Below are 20009 nucleotides of genomic sequence, written 5' to 3'. Positions count from 1 at the left end.
CAATCAAATCAGAGTAGGATAACCAAATCTTCAACATGCATTTCTCCCCTCCCCTGCTCCCTTCTTCCCAGGCTGGGCTCAGCTCTGTTCCTAATTTTCTCTACTCCATCCCCGCCAGCAGCACAGGGAGACAGGGAATGGGGGTTACAGTCAGTCCATCACACGCTCTCTCTGCAGCATCTTCCTCCGCAGGGACAGTTCTCCACGAACTTATCCAATGTGAGTCCTTCCCACAGGCTGAGGTTCTTCACAAACTGCTCCACTGTGGGTCCCTCCCATAGGGTGCAGCCCCTCAGGCACAGCCCACTCCAGCGTGGGTCCCCACAGGGTCCCCAGCCCTGCCCACAGCCCTGCCCCAGCCCTGGCTCTTCTCCCCACAAGGCCCTGCCGGGAGCTGCTCCAGCACAGGCTGCCCACGGGGTCACAAACTCCTTTGGGCATCCCCCTGCCCTAGTGTGGGGTCCTCCACGGGCTTCGGGTGGGGATCTGCTCCACTGTGAACATCCATGGGCAGAGGGGGACAGCCTGCCTTGCCATGGGCTTCCCCACAGGCTGCCAGCGAACCTTTCCTCCGGCGCCTGGAGCTCCTCCTGCCTCCTGCACTGACCTGGAGGGCTGCAGGGATGTTGCTTTCACATAGTCTCACTCCTCTCTTCAGTTGCAGTTGCCCAATTGCAGAGCACTTTTCCCCCTTCTGAAATAAGCTGCCCCAGAGGTGCTACCACCATCACTGGTGGGGCTGGAGTGAGTCCCATCTTGAAGCCAGCTGGCATTGGCTCCATCAGACATCAGGGATGCTTCTAGCAGCTTCTCACAGAAGCCACTTCTGTAGCTGCCCCCTCCCCCCCCCAAAAAAAAAAAAAAAACCCAACAAAACAACAACAAACCTTGCTATACAAACTCAATACACTAACTCTTACAAAATTTTCAAGATGATAGGTCACTCAGTTTGGACAGGCAAATTCTACAGTATGCTATCACTCTTATGAAGCAAAACCCCCCAAAACAGACAGATAAAAAAATGTCTGTGCCATGAGATGACTTTTTGATACAATTTGTTCATGAGCAGATCACAATGGTATAACTGGCTGAAACCAGACTTTAACATAAAAGGCCAAAGCTGTTGTCAGTGTCTTATTGTCTAAGGCAACTAAAATGAAAATCAGTCATTTTACCACATATCCGAAAGGGACAGCACTTCTCCGGGCTCCATACCTCCACCAAAGACATGCCTAGCATACATTTGAATTCAGGACAACGATATATCTCACAAACTAAAATTAAAGAAAAGAAAGACCAATAAATACAAGGTTGTCACATTTTTACAAAGGGAAATATGAATCAAGATATAGTAAACTACTTATTTATAATAAATATATTTAGAAAACATCTTCTTTAAAAAGACTAATAATCAAAATTTAGTCACTATCCATCAGGTAATAGTAGCATGGAATATGACTACTCTAAGCAAATATTTAAAACAGTTTTAAAACTCCAGAACTTGGGGCCTGAAATTACTCATTTGTCTCCATGATACAGATATTCAGATAATGCTTTAGGCACATGAAGTTTTAAAAGTAAAGATTATTTGTTCAGAACTACAGATGATAACTTGCTTGTAAGCACAAGTGCAGCTGTATCTCTGATCCACCATTTTTTGGCACTGAACTTCCACACTACAAAATTTGACATGTTCTCTATTACTTAAAATACCAAAATCAAGTCAAACTTACTACACTGGTATGTAGGGCAACACCTTTCTGTAGTGTTGCCATCCACAATAAGAACTTCTCCTTCTTGACATTTGGGTATTTGATCAGAACAAGCCCCGCATGCTGGAGAAAACAATTATTTAGATCTAAAACACAGGAAGAAATTTTACTGCTGCCTAAGAAACATGCCGATACATTTGTCAGATGCATATGAAAGAGAACAAAGATGTTCTGCACTCATTCTTTATAGTCCTTATACAAAAGGCTAATTCTCAGTGCAGCTTGCCTTTTCTTGTCCCCCTGATATAAAGAATGAATATATTGTGTATAGATCACAACAAACAGGATGTTCTCTCCCTTTCTCTTATGAAAAATTTTGCTAAATTTTCTCTCCTGCCAAGTCACCCTGTTGTTTTCAGGAATGCTCCTCTGCCCAAATTACAGGATATTTGATCCCCCATCAAGGGCATCTCCTGTGATCCCAGTGGTATCCTCCCACCTGAACACATATGAAAACTACAATAGGTACTTTTCAATGTTTACAGTGCAAAGACTCATTTCAAAAAAGAGACAGAAGGATGCTGTGGGGACAGCAAGAAGAGTCAAACACAGCACGTCACTATCACATGATCCAAGTGATCCCCTGATTACTGTAAATAAAGAAGTGTAATTCAAATTTCCTATTAGCACTCAAATTTTTGCACATGGAAGCTAATCAAGACAACTACAGCCTTTGGTTCATAGATATCTATGTGCAAAAATAGAGTAGATTCAATTGGACCTCATTATCATGTTATTTTCATACAGAAAACACTTGTATGGTGAACATTGGAACTCCTATACTGATGCCAAAGTGCAATTTTTTTAGTGAATTAAGTCATTAAAGGCCAAACCCCAAAAGAACTGAACAAATTTGCATAATACTCTCATATGGGATATCTACCATTGAATAAGATGGGTCATAGCTGATATGATGGCATACAGGGAGCAAGAGCATACATAACTGCAGCCTTCTTTCAGATAAAATATTCATGCAGCTAGTCCATACACTGTACACGGACAGTCTCTCAAAGCCCCTCAACTCCCTCATCCATAGACTCTGCCGCCACTCCTCTACACGACCCAAGAACACTACTCAGTTGCCCAAAGCTGTTTGGTGAGTCTTAGTGGTGGTTGTAATTTCTTTTGTTTTGTAAATTTAATGCCCATTTTTTTTAACCACTTTCAAGCTTTGCTATGTTGGGAGAGCTAAAGAAAGTACAAGGAGCCTTAATTGGCAAGATAATAGTAGACATCATTGCATGTGCAAAAATAACCAGCCAGGATACTGTACCACATATATAGGAAATGCAGCAGGTACTCTCCACCCGAGCAGCAATTAGCGTTTGATCATCTCGACAGCTTGGCATCTGCTCCATTGGTTCACATTTTGCTGGATCACATTCTGAAAAAAGTACAACAGATGTATTTCTTTATATGATGTGCAGCATTCCTCCTTTGTTATGTTATATCCTTAAGAAATGGCAGTGCAGAGCAGAGAAATACTATGATGCTTCAGAAAAACTTTTAGTTGGTATTGCAAGAGAGCAGAGACATTCTTGCCTAACTGTTAAACACAAATCTCCATCACTCTATCTGCTCACACTGAGGCACAGACCAACCCTGAGCTTTCAGATGAAACAGAATTTTGTAAATGGCCATACTAACAAGGGTGTCTACACTAACTTCCTTTTTGCTTCTAAGATGATCTATTTACTTTACAAAATGTCTTTTACAGGGTAAGCATTTTTACCTTTTCAAAAGAAACCTACCACAAACATAGCTGGGACAACAGGATTCTTCACTGTAGTAAGCGACCAGTTTTTCCAAGCCATTACACTCAGGAATTAGGGGTTCACAGAGGCTCCGATTACAAACTGTTACATAAAGGGAAAGAAAAAAAGCCCTTCTAAGCTATGTTATGCATTTATAAGTTGAACAGAGCAGTGGTAAGCAGTATTTGCAGTTTGATACATCAAGTGTCCAAATAGCAACATGCATATGAAAACCACAACAAACTAGCAAAAAACACCTGAGGCAATATTCAGAAGTGTTTGGCATTTGCAACACTCCCCATGGAGGCAAAATTAAACTAGAGCTGAGTCCTTGTAACAATTAAAAAGAAATACAAAAAAATCCTGTGGAAAGTTCACTGGGTTATCAATGAAAACTACTTGCAAATTCTTTTCGAAGTTGGACTTTCTAAGCTAAATAAGGATTTTTTTAAAAAAAGCTTTTATATCCTTTTCTTACTGCTCACTTTGTAAATTAGATAAACATCTGAACTTTTTTCTCATAATTAGTTAAATAATTTATTTGTATTTGGAAATTAACAATAAATCATTAGCCTGTACAGCTGAAAAACACAATTCACATCCAAATAAACACAGTTCTATTTCAGTCCTTACTACTCATGTCTCCTCCCTCTACCTCTCCCCCAAAACCTACTAGATATTAAGCCAAATAGTACAAAGTTTCCAGTTTTCTACATAATCTGTAAATTCAAAACAAAGTTATTTCCATTCACTTCAAAAATAAGGTGTGTAACAGGAAAAAAAACCACAGAGAAAAGTTATCTGCATATTCCTGGGGGCAGCATACGTAATCGTTACGGAATACTTACTACAGATCTTCTGGGGACAACATGTCTGATCACCAGGAACAAGCAAGGCCACTTCTGCAAATCGCTGACAGTCTAAATTGTGGATATCTGAACAGTTGTACTCCACTGGAATAATGGTCTCACTGTCAACACATGTTTGCATACAGCATCCACTCAAAGAAGTTTTCCAGATCTCACCTACTGCATGAGGTACTCCTGAGCTGTCTGTACAAGCTAGATCAAGACAACAGAAAAAGGAAGTAATTCCTTTTTACTTCAAATTTTGAACATTATTTTCTTCCATAGTGGGTGTGGAACTACAAAGTATAAAAATCCCAGAGTTTTAAAGGCATCACTTATTCCCATCACTCCACAAAAAACTGAAAAAGGCAGTCTGAGACTGAGTTTCTGTGGAAAGCAAAACACGCAATACCCTCCGGAGGATCAGGGCCTCCACTTTGTTTTGTGTCTCCACTGCAAAGCTAGTCCACTTAAAATCCCAATCCAGCCCTTTGTTTTTAAAGCAGTGATATGAAAAGTTGTTACTTTTGTATTTCATACATGGCAAAACTATTATTAATTTACACTGCTTTTTGAAATCAGCTTTATAATAAACTGTGTCTTTAAGGTTTGTGTTGTTAGTAGTAAGTACTGGTCCACAATTTGGTGTGCTCAGGCAGAACTGTAATGAAAATAAATATCAATGCTGTCAGAAAGAACATAGGATATATATATGTATTATTGAAAACGTGTAAGTAACTGGCTGCGTACCTTTTGAATGCCATTTAGTATCAATAGGTTGGACCCTTGACAAAGGGCTAGGTGGAAAGGAGGCCAACAGTAACATACTTGGAATGCTAGAATGCTTAAACATAAGCAAAAACTTCCATTTCGAAGAGCATCCTCCAGCTGGAGGTGGTGAGCAAAATTGTATGTCACAAGGACATTTCCTGCTAGCTCACCTGTGCAGTTAACGTTTACTGCATATTTAGCAGTCCTCGACCAAATGACATACAGAACCCACACGTCATCAGGCCAGAACTCAACTTATTACTTATGAAGTATCTGACCATCAACTTGCAGGTAATAAAGAAGAAATCATATCCAAATATACCACATTTCTCTTCAGGAATACAGACAGCAGTGTGAGCTCGGTGAAGGATGGTCCCTCCAGCACAGATACAGCCTTCTGTCAACACCGAGCAGGAGTCTGAGTCCAGAGAAGCAACTGCATTATTCTGACAGCTATGTGGAACCTCACAGGCAGCTATACAAGCCTGATAGGAGAAGTTTTCAGAGCAGGGGAAGGCTAGGAAGGAAATAAACAAATCACTCATTCTGAAGTTGTAATCACATGAGGCAGTACCTAAGAGAAGACAGTGTTTTTCCTGTGCCTGCCAATTCAGTAGCATCTACCAACCTAAAACACTGGTACAGACCGGTTAGTTACATTCTATATGACAAATTCAAACCAAGGGAAGTTGCAAGAACTTTTATTTCTCCTCTTCTTGTAGTAACATTTTCATCAGGCTTCAGTTTGCATTTTGGCAGTAGAGATATCAAAGCATCCAACAGCGTTGACACAAAGGAACTTAACCTTCCAAGAACATTTGCAAATACTACACAGACTAATATTATAGCATTCTGAATCATTCTGTATACTTTGCAGTGGCTGAAGATACTGCAGTAGTTACTAAAGGACAAAGCTTTGTTAATTATAAAAATACATATGGAAAAGCAAATTCAGCATTGTTTTACATGGAATAACAAAGAACGAGATTAATTTGTTACTATATTTAATAGGTAGCCACATTAATTTAACTCAAAGAACAGAGCTAAATTTAACATTCTTTGTGCTAGTGATGTAAATTCATTGGCACTTTATAAGTCTATGCAGGAACAGACAAAAAAGCATCTAATTTTAATTTAAATTTTGCAGTTGAAAACTTAACATGATCTTTCATTGGTTTAAAACAGTGATTAAAACTGCATAAATATGGCAAACTGAGAATGAATAGAAATGCTAACAGTGTGGTTGTGTGAACTACCAAAATATATGATCCTCATCATGTAATGGTACCTAAATCATACAGCAGCACCATCTGGAATCACAGTAATGAGACGGAGTCCAATTCACAAAGGGACTGTGCTCAAAAACAAAGAGGGTTCCAGTTTAGAGTTAAGATTAATTGGGAGAGGAGGCTGATTTTATTCAGCTCCTCACTACTAAAAATGGCCACAATGCCCCACAGGAAATACCTATGAGAGCCCTGTAAATAGAGAATGTCAGGCTTTTAAAAATCAGCCTCCAGCACGGCAACACTCGGTGACCCACAAGGTTCAGGTGCGACTTTGTGTCTTTCCCAGCTAGGCACGAGCCGCCAGAGGTCACTGCGGTATAAGAGTGATGTGTCCCTTTGTGATGGCTGGCATACCTAACTGCAGTTACAGATATATTTTGTAAGACCTTTGTTTAAACAGTTATTTGCTACTGAAGTCCATATAAACTCAAGAATAAAATAAAAAAATAATTGACTGTTTTTAAACTTTAGGGTCCATGGCTATTATTTGCAAGGCATTACAACATACCTGCATGAAGCCTGTACACATGTACCAATCTTTTGTACACATGTACTTAAATCTTTTAAAAAAGACATCCTTAGGATTTCTGTGTACAACGAGTTCTACTATATTTGGGTATCACACTTCATTAGTATGGCTTTCCCTTGTCAAGCACTGAAACCTCAGACCTCCCTACGTTATTACTGAATAGGACTTTTCCTAGGTGATCACTGACAGCATAAAGAGATGCTGCAATCCAAATTTTCTATTTACTGACAACTACAGATGCCGTTTGGCCTTATATTTCAGCATGTTGCTATGGGACATGTTTTCTGCCAGGACACTCTGGCTTTCAGGTTTTACTCCTTACTTTCCATCTCAAAGGTGTTTCAATTCTCTAATCCTCTCTCCAAAGACAGTTTTCTGCAGCTGCATCAAGCAGGTGCCACCAATTCAAAGTACTACAGAACTTTCTTTCTGTGGCTTCCTCCTTTCCACAGGCAATTCTGTTCTGTTTTGGTTTTATCAGTGTGAAGTGGCTCAGAGAAATGAACACTACATTGCAAGTGAGAAGATTTGACTTCTACAGTTCATTATAAGCCAGAGGCAGGCTTCTGAGCAAGGTTGTTTAACTTCCCTTTTCCATCTGTAAAATTGCTATAATGATCCTGATTTCTTTTGCATGCTGCTTTGAATTGTATTAAAAAAAAAAATGCTGAATTTATTATCTCAACAATGACTTCCAGAGTACACGAGGAGTCAAGGAGCACTGGTATTTTCAACTTACAGTAACTCTTATATTGGGCAAATTTTGTCTCTGTGAACATTAGAGGTACACATATATGCAGAATACTTACGGCAGTAATCTGAGCTCCTCCATTCTATACAAATATTAAATTTGTTGCACATTGCCACATAGGCAGCTAACGAAATGCATGGATTTTGAATGTACTCAGTGTCTCGAACCCATATATCACAGAACAGCTCAGGTGGAACCTAACAAAGAAAAAAACAAAAAAATATTACACCTTTATAGAGACCTTGCTAGGTAGGAAAAAGATTGACCTTTTTAAATATCAGCTAGAAACAGTGAAGCCGAATGGTCTTGGTTCACAGTAAAGCAAAGAGACCACCAGTCTTCACTGGTGTACAAAGAGAATCTACTACTATTTAAAAGTAAGGCTTCCTGAATGTTCACATCCTTATAGTCCTCGCTTTCACCTCTTGTAAGTGCCAAGGCAAGAGGTAATATAGGTTTTCCAATAGAAGACATAATTACTTATTGTTCCTTGTTCTTCCTTACCTCTCTATTTTTGCCTAATTTTGGCCTCCTCTTCATGAAACTCAACAATAGACAAAAGGTGAAATGGTAAATGTACTCATATGATCACAAATACTTAATTTGCACACTGTGAGTTTGCTGTTTGCTTTAAGCAGTCTGTTCCACCTCCTCATCTTTCTAAGCTGGAACTCCCTGTCTCTAGAGCTTTTTAGAATGCAAGCTCTTAGATTACCTATTGCAATTTGGAACCTGTTAAATTACTGAACACTTAAGGATTAATTAAATCCTAAAACTATTTTATTTTACTTTGCTCTACATCATATTGATACAACTGAATTAGCTGGGACTGGTTTGTTAATTCGATGGTATTGTCAAAACTAACAGAGATTGAATTCTGAAAGTATTAGTTGCTTATTGCAACACTCCTATCAAGCTGCCACACTCTTCAGTTACTTTTACCTTGCAACTGTAGATACAAAAAAGTAAGTATCTCATTCCATAGATGTGGTTACATGTAGTTTCACATTAATGAAATTGTCAAGTATACAAAATCATGTCAGAACTGCATCTCTTTTAAAATGTAAGCTTCTGAAATAGTTAACATACGTAAGGATGACAGCTGCTGAAGGTCTGGTTCAACACCATTCTTAAGCACTCTGAGCAGTCCATAACTGAGCAATTAGTTTCCCGATGCCTGTCTTCTCCAACATACTTTAACGTGTCTGGCACTTGCCAGCTGTCTATAAAAGTTGACGGAGCACTGCTCTTGCTTAAAACTGTCCTGTTGGGTAGCATCAGGTCATTTTCCAAGCTTCTATCACAAACCCCTGTGTATGACCAGAAGAAAAAAGCAGGTTAACACCACTTGGTTCATTCTGTAGTACGTTTGAAGTGGCACATTTGAACAAGTAAATAGCTTTTAAAAAACTTATACAGTGTGATCGTATCACAACTTACAACAGATGTAGAAAGTATTTGGGAGGATCAAAATACAAAAAATTCAGACAAATTAAACAAAGCAAAAGTAACGGTGCATCTATGAATGGAAATCTATTGCATATCAAAGAGCTGTTCAGAGTGCCCAGCTATGGCACACAAACTTCATTCAGTTGCACAAGCACTAAACAAAAATGTATTTTAAAAAAGGTTACAAAGCACCTCCACATATAGCAATAACTGAAAACTGTAAATGTGATCAGAAAAGGGAAACCCCATAAAATGCCAAGATGCTTATCTGTTACTGTACTGCAGAAATACTGTACTATCCTACTTATGGCCCTGAACAGTCTTAAGCACCTATTGGCTTAAAAGCTACCTTAAAAGTGCAGCTTTTAGCACTTCCATGTATACTTATATTACCCCTTAGCAGGGGAAAAAAACCCAACCCCAAACCCCACAACTTTTCTGTATTTGATTCTCAGAAGGCAGCAACACATTTTGTTTCTGTTTAAGGCAGCTGGCAATACTGAAACACTTTGGAGCAAAAAAAGGTATGCAACACATGGAGAGTGACTTCAGTCAACACAGAAGATGCAAGTATTACGGTAGTCCACTCGGGAGGGTCCTTTAAGAGTTGTGAAAAAGCAGAATGATGGATCAGTCCCCCATTCTTTCCTCCTGATTACAAAGTCTGAGGATTTTATATCAGACTTCTAGAACGTTTTCTTCTGAGAGCTCCACAAACGTGCATGGCAATTCTAAATTATAAAATCATAAAATCACAGAATCATTTGGGTTGGAAAAGACATTTGACATCATCAAGTCCGACCATTAATTCAGGGCTGCCAAGTCCATCACTTAACCATGTCCTTAAGCACCACATCTACACGTTTTTCTAAACACATCCAGGGATGGTATTCCACCTCCTCCACCAGATAACTAAGATTAGTTCTCTCAAGTTAACATCCCCTGTGAATCCTGACCTTTAGAAACTGAAAATAGCATATATTACTTCCTATCAGACAGATATCAAACACTAAATCTGTAAATAACCTTATTTGACATTATGGACTTATGCTTGTGTTACTTATTTGGGTTTGGTTACAGCAGTCATGCCTGTGATTCAAACAGCTTACAGTTAGAAGCATCATTATGGCTAAAAAGTGATTATGTGTATAGGTATCAAGCATCATTTCAACAATTAAAAAACTAATAATAATTTCATTTTAATAGTATCTTAAGACTTTGCAGTGATCTACAATAACTCTTTTGGGCCAGATCCTGCAAAAAGTACTAGGAAAATGTGCCTCCCTAGCAAAGCATCTGAATGCCTTTATTTCTTGCACTACACTAGACTTACCACATAATCCCAAAGCTCTTGGTTCGCTGCTACTATTAAACTCAAAAATCATCACGCCTGTGTTGTGAAACCACTGAATTCTGATTTTTGTTGGGGTCTCAACTGCATACTTGAAGCCCGTATCCTCCACTTTGTATCCATATTTTCTAACAGTAGGCCAAGCAAATCTTGAATTTACTGTTATCTAAAATACACACAGAAAAGAGGTTAAATGTCAGGTACCAAGCGCTATAGGTAGAAATAAGACCTGATTCTCGACAGCTTAGGAATCTGGCTTGTAGTAACTAATTCCAAAAGGTCAGGCTCACTTCTGCAAAGATAATATAGGTACTAAAGAGACAGTTTATGTGCCTTGCCCTGGACTTGCCTCATTAACTGTCCTTGTACCACAGTTTGACTCTTTAAATTTACTAGCAGTTCACTAGATTACAAAGTCGGAACAATGAATGTGTCCTATTGTGTCCTACTCTAATCTTCAGTATCCACATAAGGAGGCAGTTGATTACAGAAGTAGAGATGCTATCTAAAATGCAAAGAAACCCAAACTCTCAGAATACTTACTTTTCTACTTAAACGATTGATAATAATTTGATTTGATACATAGGTTAGATTCAGCATTGCCAGGCACAAAGAAGTTGAATTTGAATTACTCTGTGGGGAAAGCAAAAATACATCAACTACAGTCATGATGTGCAAAATCATGATACATTAGCTACTTATTGGTTTTAGGTACCAGGATATTAAGGATTTTGGGGGGTATATTTTTTAGAGAGGAAAACTGATGCTGACTGCAGTTTCCAGCCTGGACTACAAAGTTCATCTAGGTAGAATTCTTGCAAAATAAACAAACAAAATATGATCTCACTGTGTTCAGCAACTCTGTTGTATCATCAATTTCAATCCTGAAATTACATTAGAAAAAAAGGTTTTCAGGTAAAAAGAATACAGCAGACTTGCTGTTCAGACACTTAAAGTATGAACCACATATCTGAAACAGAGTGAGAACAGGACTGGGCATGACAAATCCATATGATATATGTACTGTACACAAGTAATGGATCAGAAATATATGCATACTTCTTGAGCCACCAAGGTGCTGGGTGCTGAACAAAACAGAAAGCACTGAATACAACAGGAAAGCAAATCTGGAAGTCATAAACTGATCTGCTTTTTCACATCAAACATATTGAACTTCTGGAATCAAATTCCATAAGGTACTACCTGGGACCAAACTTTGTGATGGACATTTATATGGACATCAAAATTACGTAGCTTTCACAGAAGAGCCTGGAATTTAAAGAGTTTTGTAAAGGCTCACAAGAAATTAATTCTTCATGACACAGAGCCTATCTACACTACCCGTTAGGCGGGATACCCGTTAGGGTTTCTGTCTTCCCTTTCTGACACAAACATTTGCCCTTGTCAGAGACTTGGAATGCACAAGGTGCTTTAATTTATTCTGACATTTCTACAGTCTTTCATGGCTCTGAGGATTAGTGTTTCCAATGCAAATTTCTCCATAGGAACATAGATAAAAATCATGCATTGAAATACATTGGTGGTACACTGGTACACTATGGTGGTACTGATTACATGATAGCATTCACAGAAGTGACTAACGAATGTATATCCAACTTAGTCTCTCACCACCTTGTCTATTTTACACTTATAATAAGATAACATGGACCTACCTCTCACCTTCCAGCTGTTTCAGAATGAGCTGTGAATATAAAGTCAGGTGATAAAAGTCCTATACAATTCATGTGTTGTAAAATGTGTAAGAAGTGTTGTAAAATGCAAGTACAATTCATAGATGTTGCACAGAAATAAATAATTAACCACAACTATGTAGTATTACTTAGCCCCTTCTTTTAAGATATATCTTCTTAGCAGTACTGAACATCATTTGTTAGGTAATAATTAGTTACCGTTCTACAGTCAAGGATGTGGATAGTTATAGTTTCATCTTGAGTTTGACTAACAACGTAGGATGCTTCTTTGAATAAAGCCACATAATTTCCATCGTAGGTTACAATGCTCAGATCAGAGAAAATTGTGCAACGGCCTAAGAAAAATAAAAAGAAATTAAACATTTTTTCTAATGTATCTTAGAATGTCTGTAAATATTACAAAATATGAAGATAAACCAATCAGTTTTAGAAGATTAACTAGCTAACTAGATTTTCATATACACAGTGCACATTTTCAGCTATATTTGATACCGTTGCATCTCTGTGAATGGAGAGCAGAGCCAAATCTTGCATATTTCAGTGGGACCTGAAAGACCTGCAGACCTCCGCAGTCAGTTATTTTCTTACAGTTCTCACCAGCAAAGGTTAGTGATTTTTTACAAACCCCAAACTAGCAAAAAACATGAATGACAGTGGATCATGCTGGATCCTTAGATCCCTTCCAGTCTTGTTCTGAAGGTGGGAGCTCACGTGGAATATTTCCTTCTTCACAGTCTTACTGCTAAAGCTCTTGTTTCAAAGGGCTTGGAGTTCTACTCTTCAATTTATTTCAGATTCTAGACCATAAGTAGAAATTTGCATTGCTTATCTCTGCATCCTTTCTTTGCTACTATGGACTAAATTGAATTTTCTCTAAGGTTTCTATTATTCCTGCCCAATTCTAGGTAACTGGTGGGAGTAATTACAGTACAGCTATACTTTCAGAGTCCTCACACTGTTAAGAGTGCTAGTTCACAGAGTCTAGGGAATCTTCTCATACTGAAGTAGATATAAGATGAACCAAAAAATCCACTACTATATTGACTAGGTGTCCTCTGATTAGACAGAAAACAATATGGGTCTAAGTCAGACCTGGACACATCCACTGCAGACACCTAAAGCTGGGTAAAAGGAACATCCTACATTAAAGCAGCATTTTGATTTCATTACCCTGGACGTAGTAGAACTAGAATTATGAATTGCATTAGACAACAAATAATCCGTAAAATATGCATCTTCTATTTCTACACCATGGTATAGAGGTGTCAGTTCTTAGCCTTCTTACACATGCATTAAATTGTTATCTAAATTCACTTCAAAAGCACACTTACTTACATGCACATTCCCACTTTGGGCAGCATTTGTCACCATTCATTTGAGTAGCAAAGCCTAAAACTCCACAGCTGGGTTGAGTTGCATTATATGGGCAGTTCTGTGACTTATTAACTTGGATCAGTTGTCCATCCAAGCAAATGTGTTTTATGCACTCGTTCTCTGTGATTGGCTAAGGCATATTTAATAAAAGACAGGTTACCATTCTTACCAAGCAAGTATCACTACATTGCAGAGTATTTGCTCAAAAAAGGGGCTCAGATTCTTTGGTACAGAATACTTATGAATCCCTGCAACGCTGACAGAAGCTACAAGTGAAAAGCTCCTTTGAAAACCTGACCGTTCTGAGAGCAGTTTAAAACTGCTGTCCTGTTGCAAAGCGGGGAACAGCGTTACTGAATTTTTAACTTTACGTTAAAAAAAAAGTTGAGAAGGAAAAGTATGGAAGAGCACAGGTAAGAATAATAACACAGATGTCTGGAAAGGTGTACTTTAAGGAGGGCAACGTGACAAAACCTGCCATTGAAAACTATGAAGCACCATATTTTGCCAAAACCCCATTCTTGTAGCATTCACAGTGGATTATAGCACTTATAAAAACCATTATGTGCAATGAAACCATCCAAAGCTTCAGATATAATTCAGAAAATAATAGAGCTCCCTGTCTGATACAGCTATTTTAAATCCTGAAGATCAAAGTATGGCTCACAATTATTTTTTTTATCAGTGTGTAGAAGTAACCAAGACACATTCAAAACCAGATAAATATTTATAGATACTCACTGTACAAGTCTGAGGAGTTGCTGTTTCTCTAGGCAGCATAAAAGCTGATGCTGGGGCTCCTGACACGGCTTCAGCTGTTGCCAGTCCATCAGAAAATGTTGTAGTCAAGCCATAAAGTGGTTTGGTAGATAAAGAGGGAAATGAGGAAACTGACGGAGCTGTTGTGTCATTTGGATGGTCAGATATCATTAGCAGTGAACTCACAGGTGTTTGCATCTCAGATGATATTTCAAGTTTTGAAGTTTGAGTAGTACTGACTGATGATGCAGCTATAGAAGAAAGAGATTTTGGTTCAGAGGATGAACCTATAGAGGACAGTACTGATACACTTACATTAGAAGGAACTGCAGTTGTGTTTGTGAAATATGGAGAGTAAAATGTCTGAGGTGTTCCTGGAGTAGCACCCTGAGTATGGACAGCTTGGACTTTTGTTAATTCTGGCTTTTCAGATTTTACTGTATCAATGGGCACTGCTCCTTCTGCTTCTGAAGTAACTGAAAAAGAGGTGGGCTTCACAGAGCTTGTGATGGATTCTGCTACTACTTCTGCTTTGTCTGAAGTTGCTGATAAAATACTAACATTTTGCCCAGTACTGCTTATCAATGAAGAGGCTGAAGTTGCAGCTGATGAATGGGCCATATCTGACAATGCTGAACTTGCTAGAAACGTGGAACTGTAGGTGGTGGTTGAAAGTGTGACTTGCTTAGGCAACACCATAGTTTTCTCTGTACCACTTTTGCTTGTTGATGTGGATGGCCCACTCCTCATCGTGATGGGAATTTCAGTTGTTTCTGGTAAAGCTAATGAAGAGGTTGACTTAGATCCTGGTGAAGTCGTAGTTGTTTCAAGTGTTTGTCTTGAATCAAGCGATCCAGTAAATGAGGCCTGCCATGTGAATTTTAGACCAGTAGCTGCCTTTTGCGTGGAAAATGAAGGAAATGTTTCTTTTTTAATCGTTGCTAAAGAAGAGGAAGGTGCAAACACTTCTGGTGAGGAAGGGAGAATACTTTTGCCAAAAATCAAGTCAGCTGTTGTTCTAGTTGGGACTACAGACTGCAAAAGGGTAGTCGTTCTTGATACATACGGTTGCATGACTGAATCAGTTAAATGCAAGTCTTTTTCAGTTGGTAAAATAACTTGTGCAGGACCTGCTGAGGTAGGAAATATACTTGATTGAGTGCCTTCAGGACGTGAGGTGATGAAGGGGTATGAGGAAGTCAATTCTACTGTAGCTTCAGTTGTGCTAAAGACACGTTGTGGGTGACCAGTGGATTTTGTTAGAGTTTCTGCAGGATACTGGTAGATTGGGGTAATGCTTTGGCTTGTCAGAGAAGACTCAGAACTCTGATAACCAAGTTCTATAGCCTTCTGAGTAGAAAAATGTGGTATAACCACGGCCTTTGTGGTCTGTACTGAAAGTTTATCTCCTGAAGATGCCTGCCAAGAGAAGGGGCCTACTGAGGATGGAGGAAAGGATGGTTGAGTTGTAGCTACTGTAAATTTTGCTGTATCTGTTATACTTTGGATTGTAGATTGCCATGTCGTAGAAACTAATTTAGTTTCTATTGGATATTTTGGTGTGGTGGTTACTTCTGGCATCATATGTGTTAAAGAAGATGAAGAAACCAATTTATCTGCTAGATACTGAGACGTGGAGAAAGTGTAAGGAGGCTTTGTTACTGGAAGTACAACGGAAGGGGACAGAGTCGATTTTTCTTTGGCTGTCATTACTTTTTTGGTTGTTACGAGCTGACTGGTGAACTCAGAGGATGGAAAGAACGTGGCATGAGTGATATCTAAAATGGCTTTGCCTGGTGATCTGTAGTATGATACTGTTGTTATTGGACTTGATTGTTCTGTTAGGGTGGATAAAATAGAGAAAGTTAGAGCTGGAGAGGTCTTTTCTGTTGGTAACATAGATTTTGCTATAGTTGTTCTTGGATAGAAAGAGGTCATTTCATGGGAGGTAGGCATGGGACTGAGAGCTGTCAGTGATGCTTCTTTTCCATAGGAGGGTAGTGAAGGAAGAGAAATGTTTAAAGAGATTAGAGAACTTGATAGTGAAAAAGGGAAAGCAGATGGCTTTCTTGTAGAGGTGCTAGCAATTTTTTCCACTTGTGATTTATCAGGTTGTGTTGCCAACAATGTGGTTGCAGTTGCAGTAAGGAGAGTAAGCGGAGATCCAGTGATGGATGTTCTTTGAGCTGACTCTCTTTCTGTAGACATGAAAGGAACTGTGGTGGTTTCTTTCGATGAGACAGGGGGTTTCATTGCTGATGTGGCAACACTACCTGAATACGCTGAAGTGCTGGTCTTCGCTGTACTTGAAACCAGAGTTGACTTGTAGTCAGTAGATGTTCTTCCAGAAGACAAAGTTGACTTTGCTAATTCAAAAGGGGATGTTACCTCAACAGTCAAAGGTGTCACTCTGATAGTCTCAGCCGTAACAGGGTATTTAGTGTATAATGTAGTCAGGAACTCTGTTGTGTTTAGAACTGTGTATGAGGGATATCCTGTAGTTGAAACAGTTTTAAATGTTTTTTTTAATTCACCTGAAGCTGGAGAAGCAGGACTAGGAACAGACACTGAAGGCCTTTTTGTAGAAAAAGTAACAGATTTTTCAGTAGTAGAACTAGGATGCAGTGAATATGGAGGGAAATAGGAACTTGACATATGCTCCACATGAGATGTTGTTTTGGGAGTTTCCTTTTTATGAGTTGTGAATGATAACAAAGTTTTTTCTGATGATCTCTCTTGAGTCTGCAGAGTTATTGGAATTGTCATCCTTGGACCTAAAGTTGTGCTGAAAGGTACCTCTGCAGTACCAGTCAGGTGTTGAACCGTTTCAATAGGAGATTTTGTAATTGTCATTCCTAATGAAATAGGTGGTGTGGATGTTGGTGAAAATGTGGTCTTCATGCTTTTTTCAGTCAAAACAGTTGCTGCTTTTGTTGTTGCTGAAGATGCTGGTTTTAAGAAAGTAGTGATCACAGGAGAAAATGATGTTACTGTAACATTAGCTGCTGTGGTAAAAGACTGTCCTATGCTTATTTTTGGCCCTTCTGAAGTTCCTGTTAAGTTTACTAGTGGTGTATATGAAGGCATGCCTGTGGGTGGTGACATAGAAAACCGGGGCAGATACGCAGTAGTTTTTTGTGTTATTGATTCAAATGCACTGGGTGTAAATGTTGTAAGTTCTTCTGGTTTTACTTGTGCTTCCTTCATGGGAAGTGTTCTTGTGGCTATTTCTGATATTTCCATTATTTTAGTTTTGACTGGCATTTCTGTTCTTCTGAGTGGTGTCCCAGTAGAAATAAGAGTAGCAATTGGTTTGCCTTCTGATTCTGTGCTTGTAGTCACCGCATGTGTAGCAGTTACAGACTGAGGTTCTGTGGTCTTCAATAGTTTAGTGGAACCACTACTGATCGGTTGTACCTTTGTGGGAATTTCTGAACTGAGAGTAGATGGAAACAATGGAGAAATGTCAACAGGAGAAGACAAGCTTACGTTAGATTTTGTTGCTTTGAACATTGCTATAGTACTTCTCCCAGACGTCATTGCTGTTGACTGTGAAGAAATGCTTGATGCTAAAGTTATGGTTGAAAGTGTTGTATTAGATGTAACAGCTGAAAAATCAGTTTTCCCTGTAGCTGCAGTGAGTTGCAATCGTGAAGCAAGTGTTGTTTCCATGTCCTTTGCTTCAGTTACAGGAAATGAAGTTACCACTTCACTGATCGCTGCCAAACTTGTACTTGACGTCATGCGTGAAACTGCTAGTGTTTGAATGCTGGGTAGCAAAGGTGGACTACCATCTGCAGGTTCAATGCCTGAAATCAGACACAAATAAATAAGCTGAAATGTATGGATAATTACAGCCATGAAGCTAGGAGAGTTATAGGTTAACTCATATAACTGACCTTTTCAATTGCCTTTAAACTTCCAAAATTCACAGACAAATTAAAAAAATAATTGATTTGCTCCACATCTAATGTTACTGAAATGCTTTATGAAGAACGACATCTATCTTAGTTGAAAATTTGTGTCAGATTTTTGGAGTGAAATTATTTTTAATAAAATGTATAATGATCTCAAGATTCATATAACTAAGATCATAGTTATACAACTTTAAGCCCCGATATTTGAAAGTTTGACTAAAGACCTAAGGAATTAATAAGCTAAGTATCATATATAACATATATAATTTTTCAAACATACAGTCTTCAAAATACACGCATCTTTGAGTGATTTCATCCAGCAACATATTCAGAGGACAGACAGGGATGCATCCTTCCACTCTAAAGAGAAAATAATTAGTATTAACCAGTTGAACAGTATATTCTGGATTGAGCATTTAATTTTAGAAAACCAGTATTTATAAAGTATTTTTAAGTAGACAGTCTTGTTCTATCTAAATCTTATCACTTCAGTGTATTCCTTCAAAATGTCATTGCCATGGCTTCCATTCTCACTCAGATCTAAGCTAAAGGATTAACTCTGCAATACTCAGCCTCTGAATTGAATGGTCGCAGGTTCAATAGTGAATGCTATCGCTTAAGAAATACCAAACATTTTTACAAAACAAAATCCAAAGGCCAGTTTTACCAGACTTAGCACAAATATCTATTGGGAGGAAAAGACAAGGACAAATATGGCTGTTGCAATGCCATAATGAAAAAGCAGGGGCACAACTATTTGAAACAAAGTTACAATCACCTCTCTCTATTAGTATTCTCTAATGCCCCCACCCCCCAGCTTGGAAGTTACAAATATACTAGTCATTCCAGAACCTGACAATACTCACCCAGCAACTGAAATGTCACCTTCATGTAGCTGCCATAGCAGGTTTTATTTCATTTCTTTTCTCCTTTGCTTACCTCCTTATACAAGAATACAGTTCTGCTGTACTGAGCCTGCATCTGGTCACTCACATTCTTATTGTGCTGTGTAAGTATATTACCCAAATTACATACTTTTCCATAAAACTACAGATACTTACTTTGGTACTGACTGACAGTTTTTTCCCAAAGGGTCCCTGCATGTCTTGAAACAAGGGCTTGTACAGGCATCATAATGCCATTCACATGCCGAATGGGATCGAAATTCAAATTTGACATCTGAAAAACAATAAAGATCTGTTATTCTCATGTACTTCTAGAAACACACACAGAAACGTATTACTAAGAGGCAATGCTTGAAGTTCACTGCAGCTTTAAATCTCTGTTTCTACCTGTATCCTCAACAAAAAAAAAAAAATCAGTAATATTTTTTGAACTGCTGTGGTCTTTTAAACATAGAAAACCAGTTTAAGTTTATGCAGTGTATATTAAAGTGTGCTTGCTCTGCAGCTTGTATTACTCTTTGTAGTATAAAACATGACATTGAATTAGCCACATTTACTGTATATTACAATCACTTGAAAATAAAGCCAGATAAGTTAGATCTGTTGGTTTTAAGTTTTAAAAAAATATATCAACAATGAAACTATATCTTTGGTTATTCAAACAAAATGCAAAATTAAGATTATGTTGATCAGTAAAATTATTGTTATTATAATAAAAATTAAAAGCACTAGTCCAATACTCTGATACTCTTTATAACACAATCTATCATACCGGTTGTTTCTTTTGTGTGTAAAATTTCCTGTTATAGCATAAAGGTGTACATTACT

The 20009-nt window shown here is 38.4% G+C and overlaps 1 protein-coding gene across 1 annotated transcript in view; it reads right to left on the bottom strand.

Moving 5' to 3' along the window:
• The window catches only part of OTOG (otogelin), a 104458-nt gene that overhangs the window by 15081 nt on the left and 69368 nt on the right, over positions 1–20009 (bottom strand). Inside the window, exons 34-48 of the mRNA XM_056355075.1 lie at positions 19338–19455; positions 18557–18636; positions 14342–18168; positions 13562–13730; positions 12425–12561; positions 11058–11147; positions 10497–10680; positions 8804–9024; positions 7773–7911; positions 5468–5662; positions 4375–4587; positions 3524–3628; positions 3046–3156; positions 1734–1835; positions 1176–1274 (exon numbers count right to left, since the gene is read on the bottom strand). Of these exons, the coding sequence (XP_056211050.1) occupies positions 1176–1274; positions 1734–1835; positions 3046–3156; positions 3524–3628; positions 4375–4587; positions 5468–5662; positions 7773–7911; positions 8804–9024; positions 10497–10680; positions 11058–11147; positions 12425–12561; positions 13562–13730; positions 14342–18168; positions 18557–18636; positions 19338–19455 (5790 nt within the window). The remainder of the gene's footprint in view (positions 1–1175; positions 1275–1733; positions 1836–3045; positions 3157–3523; positions 3629–4374; positions 4588–5467; positions 5663–7772; positions 7912–8803; positions 9025–10496; positions 10681–11057; positions 11148–12424; positions 12562–13561; positions 13731–14341; positions 18169–18556; positions 18637–19337; positions 19456–20009) is intronic.

Source organism: Falco biarmicus, chromosome 10 (assembly GCF_023638135.1).
Source record: "Falco biarmicus isolate bFalBia1 chromosome 10, bFalBia1.pri, whole genome shotgun sequence".
Classification (NCBI taxonomy): Eukaryota; Metazoa; Chordata; class Aves; order Falconiformes; family Falconidae; genus Falco; species Falco biarmicus.
This window is presented reverse-complemented; position numbering and strand designations above follow the sequence as displayed.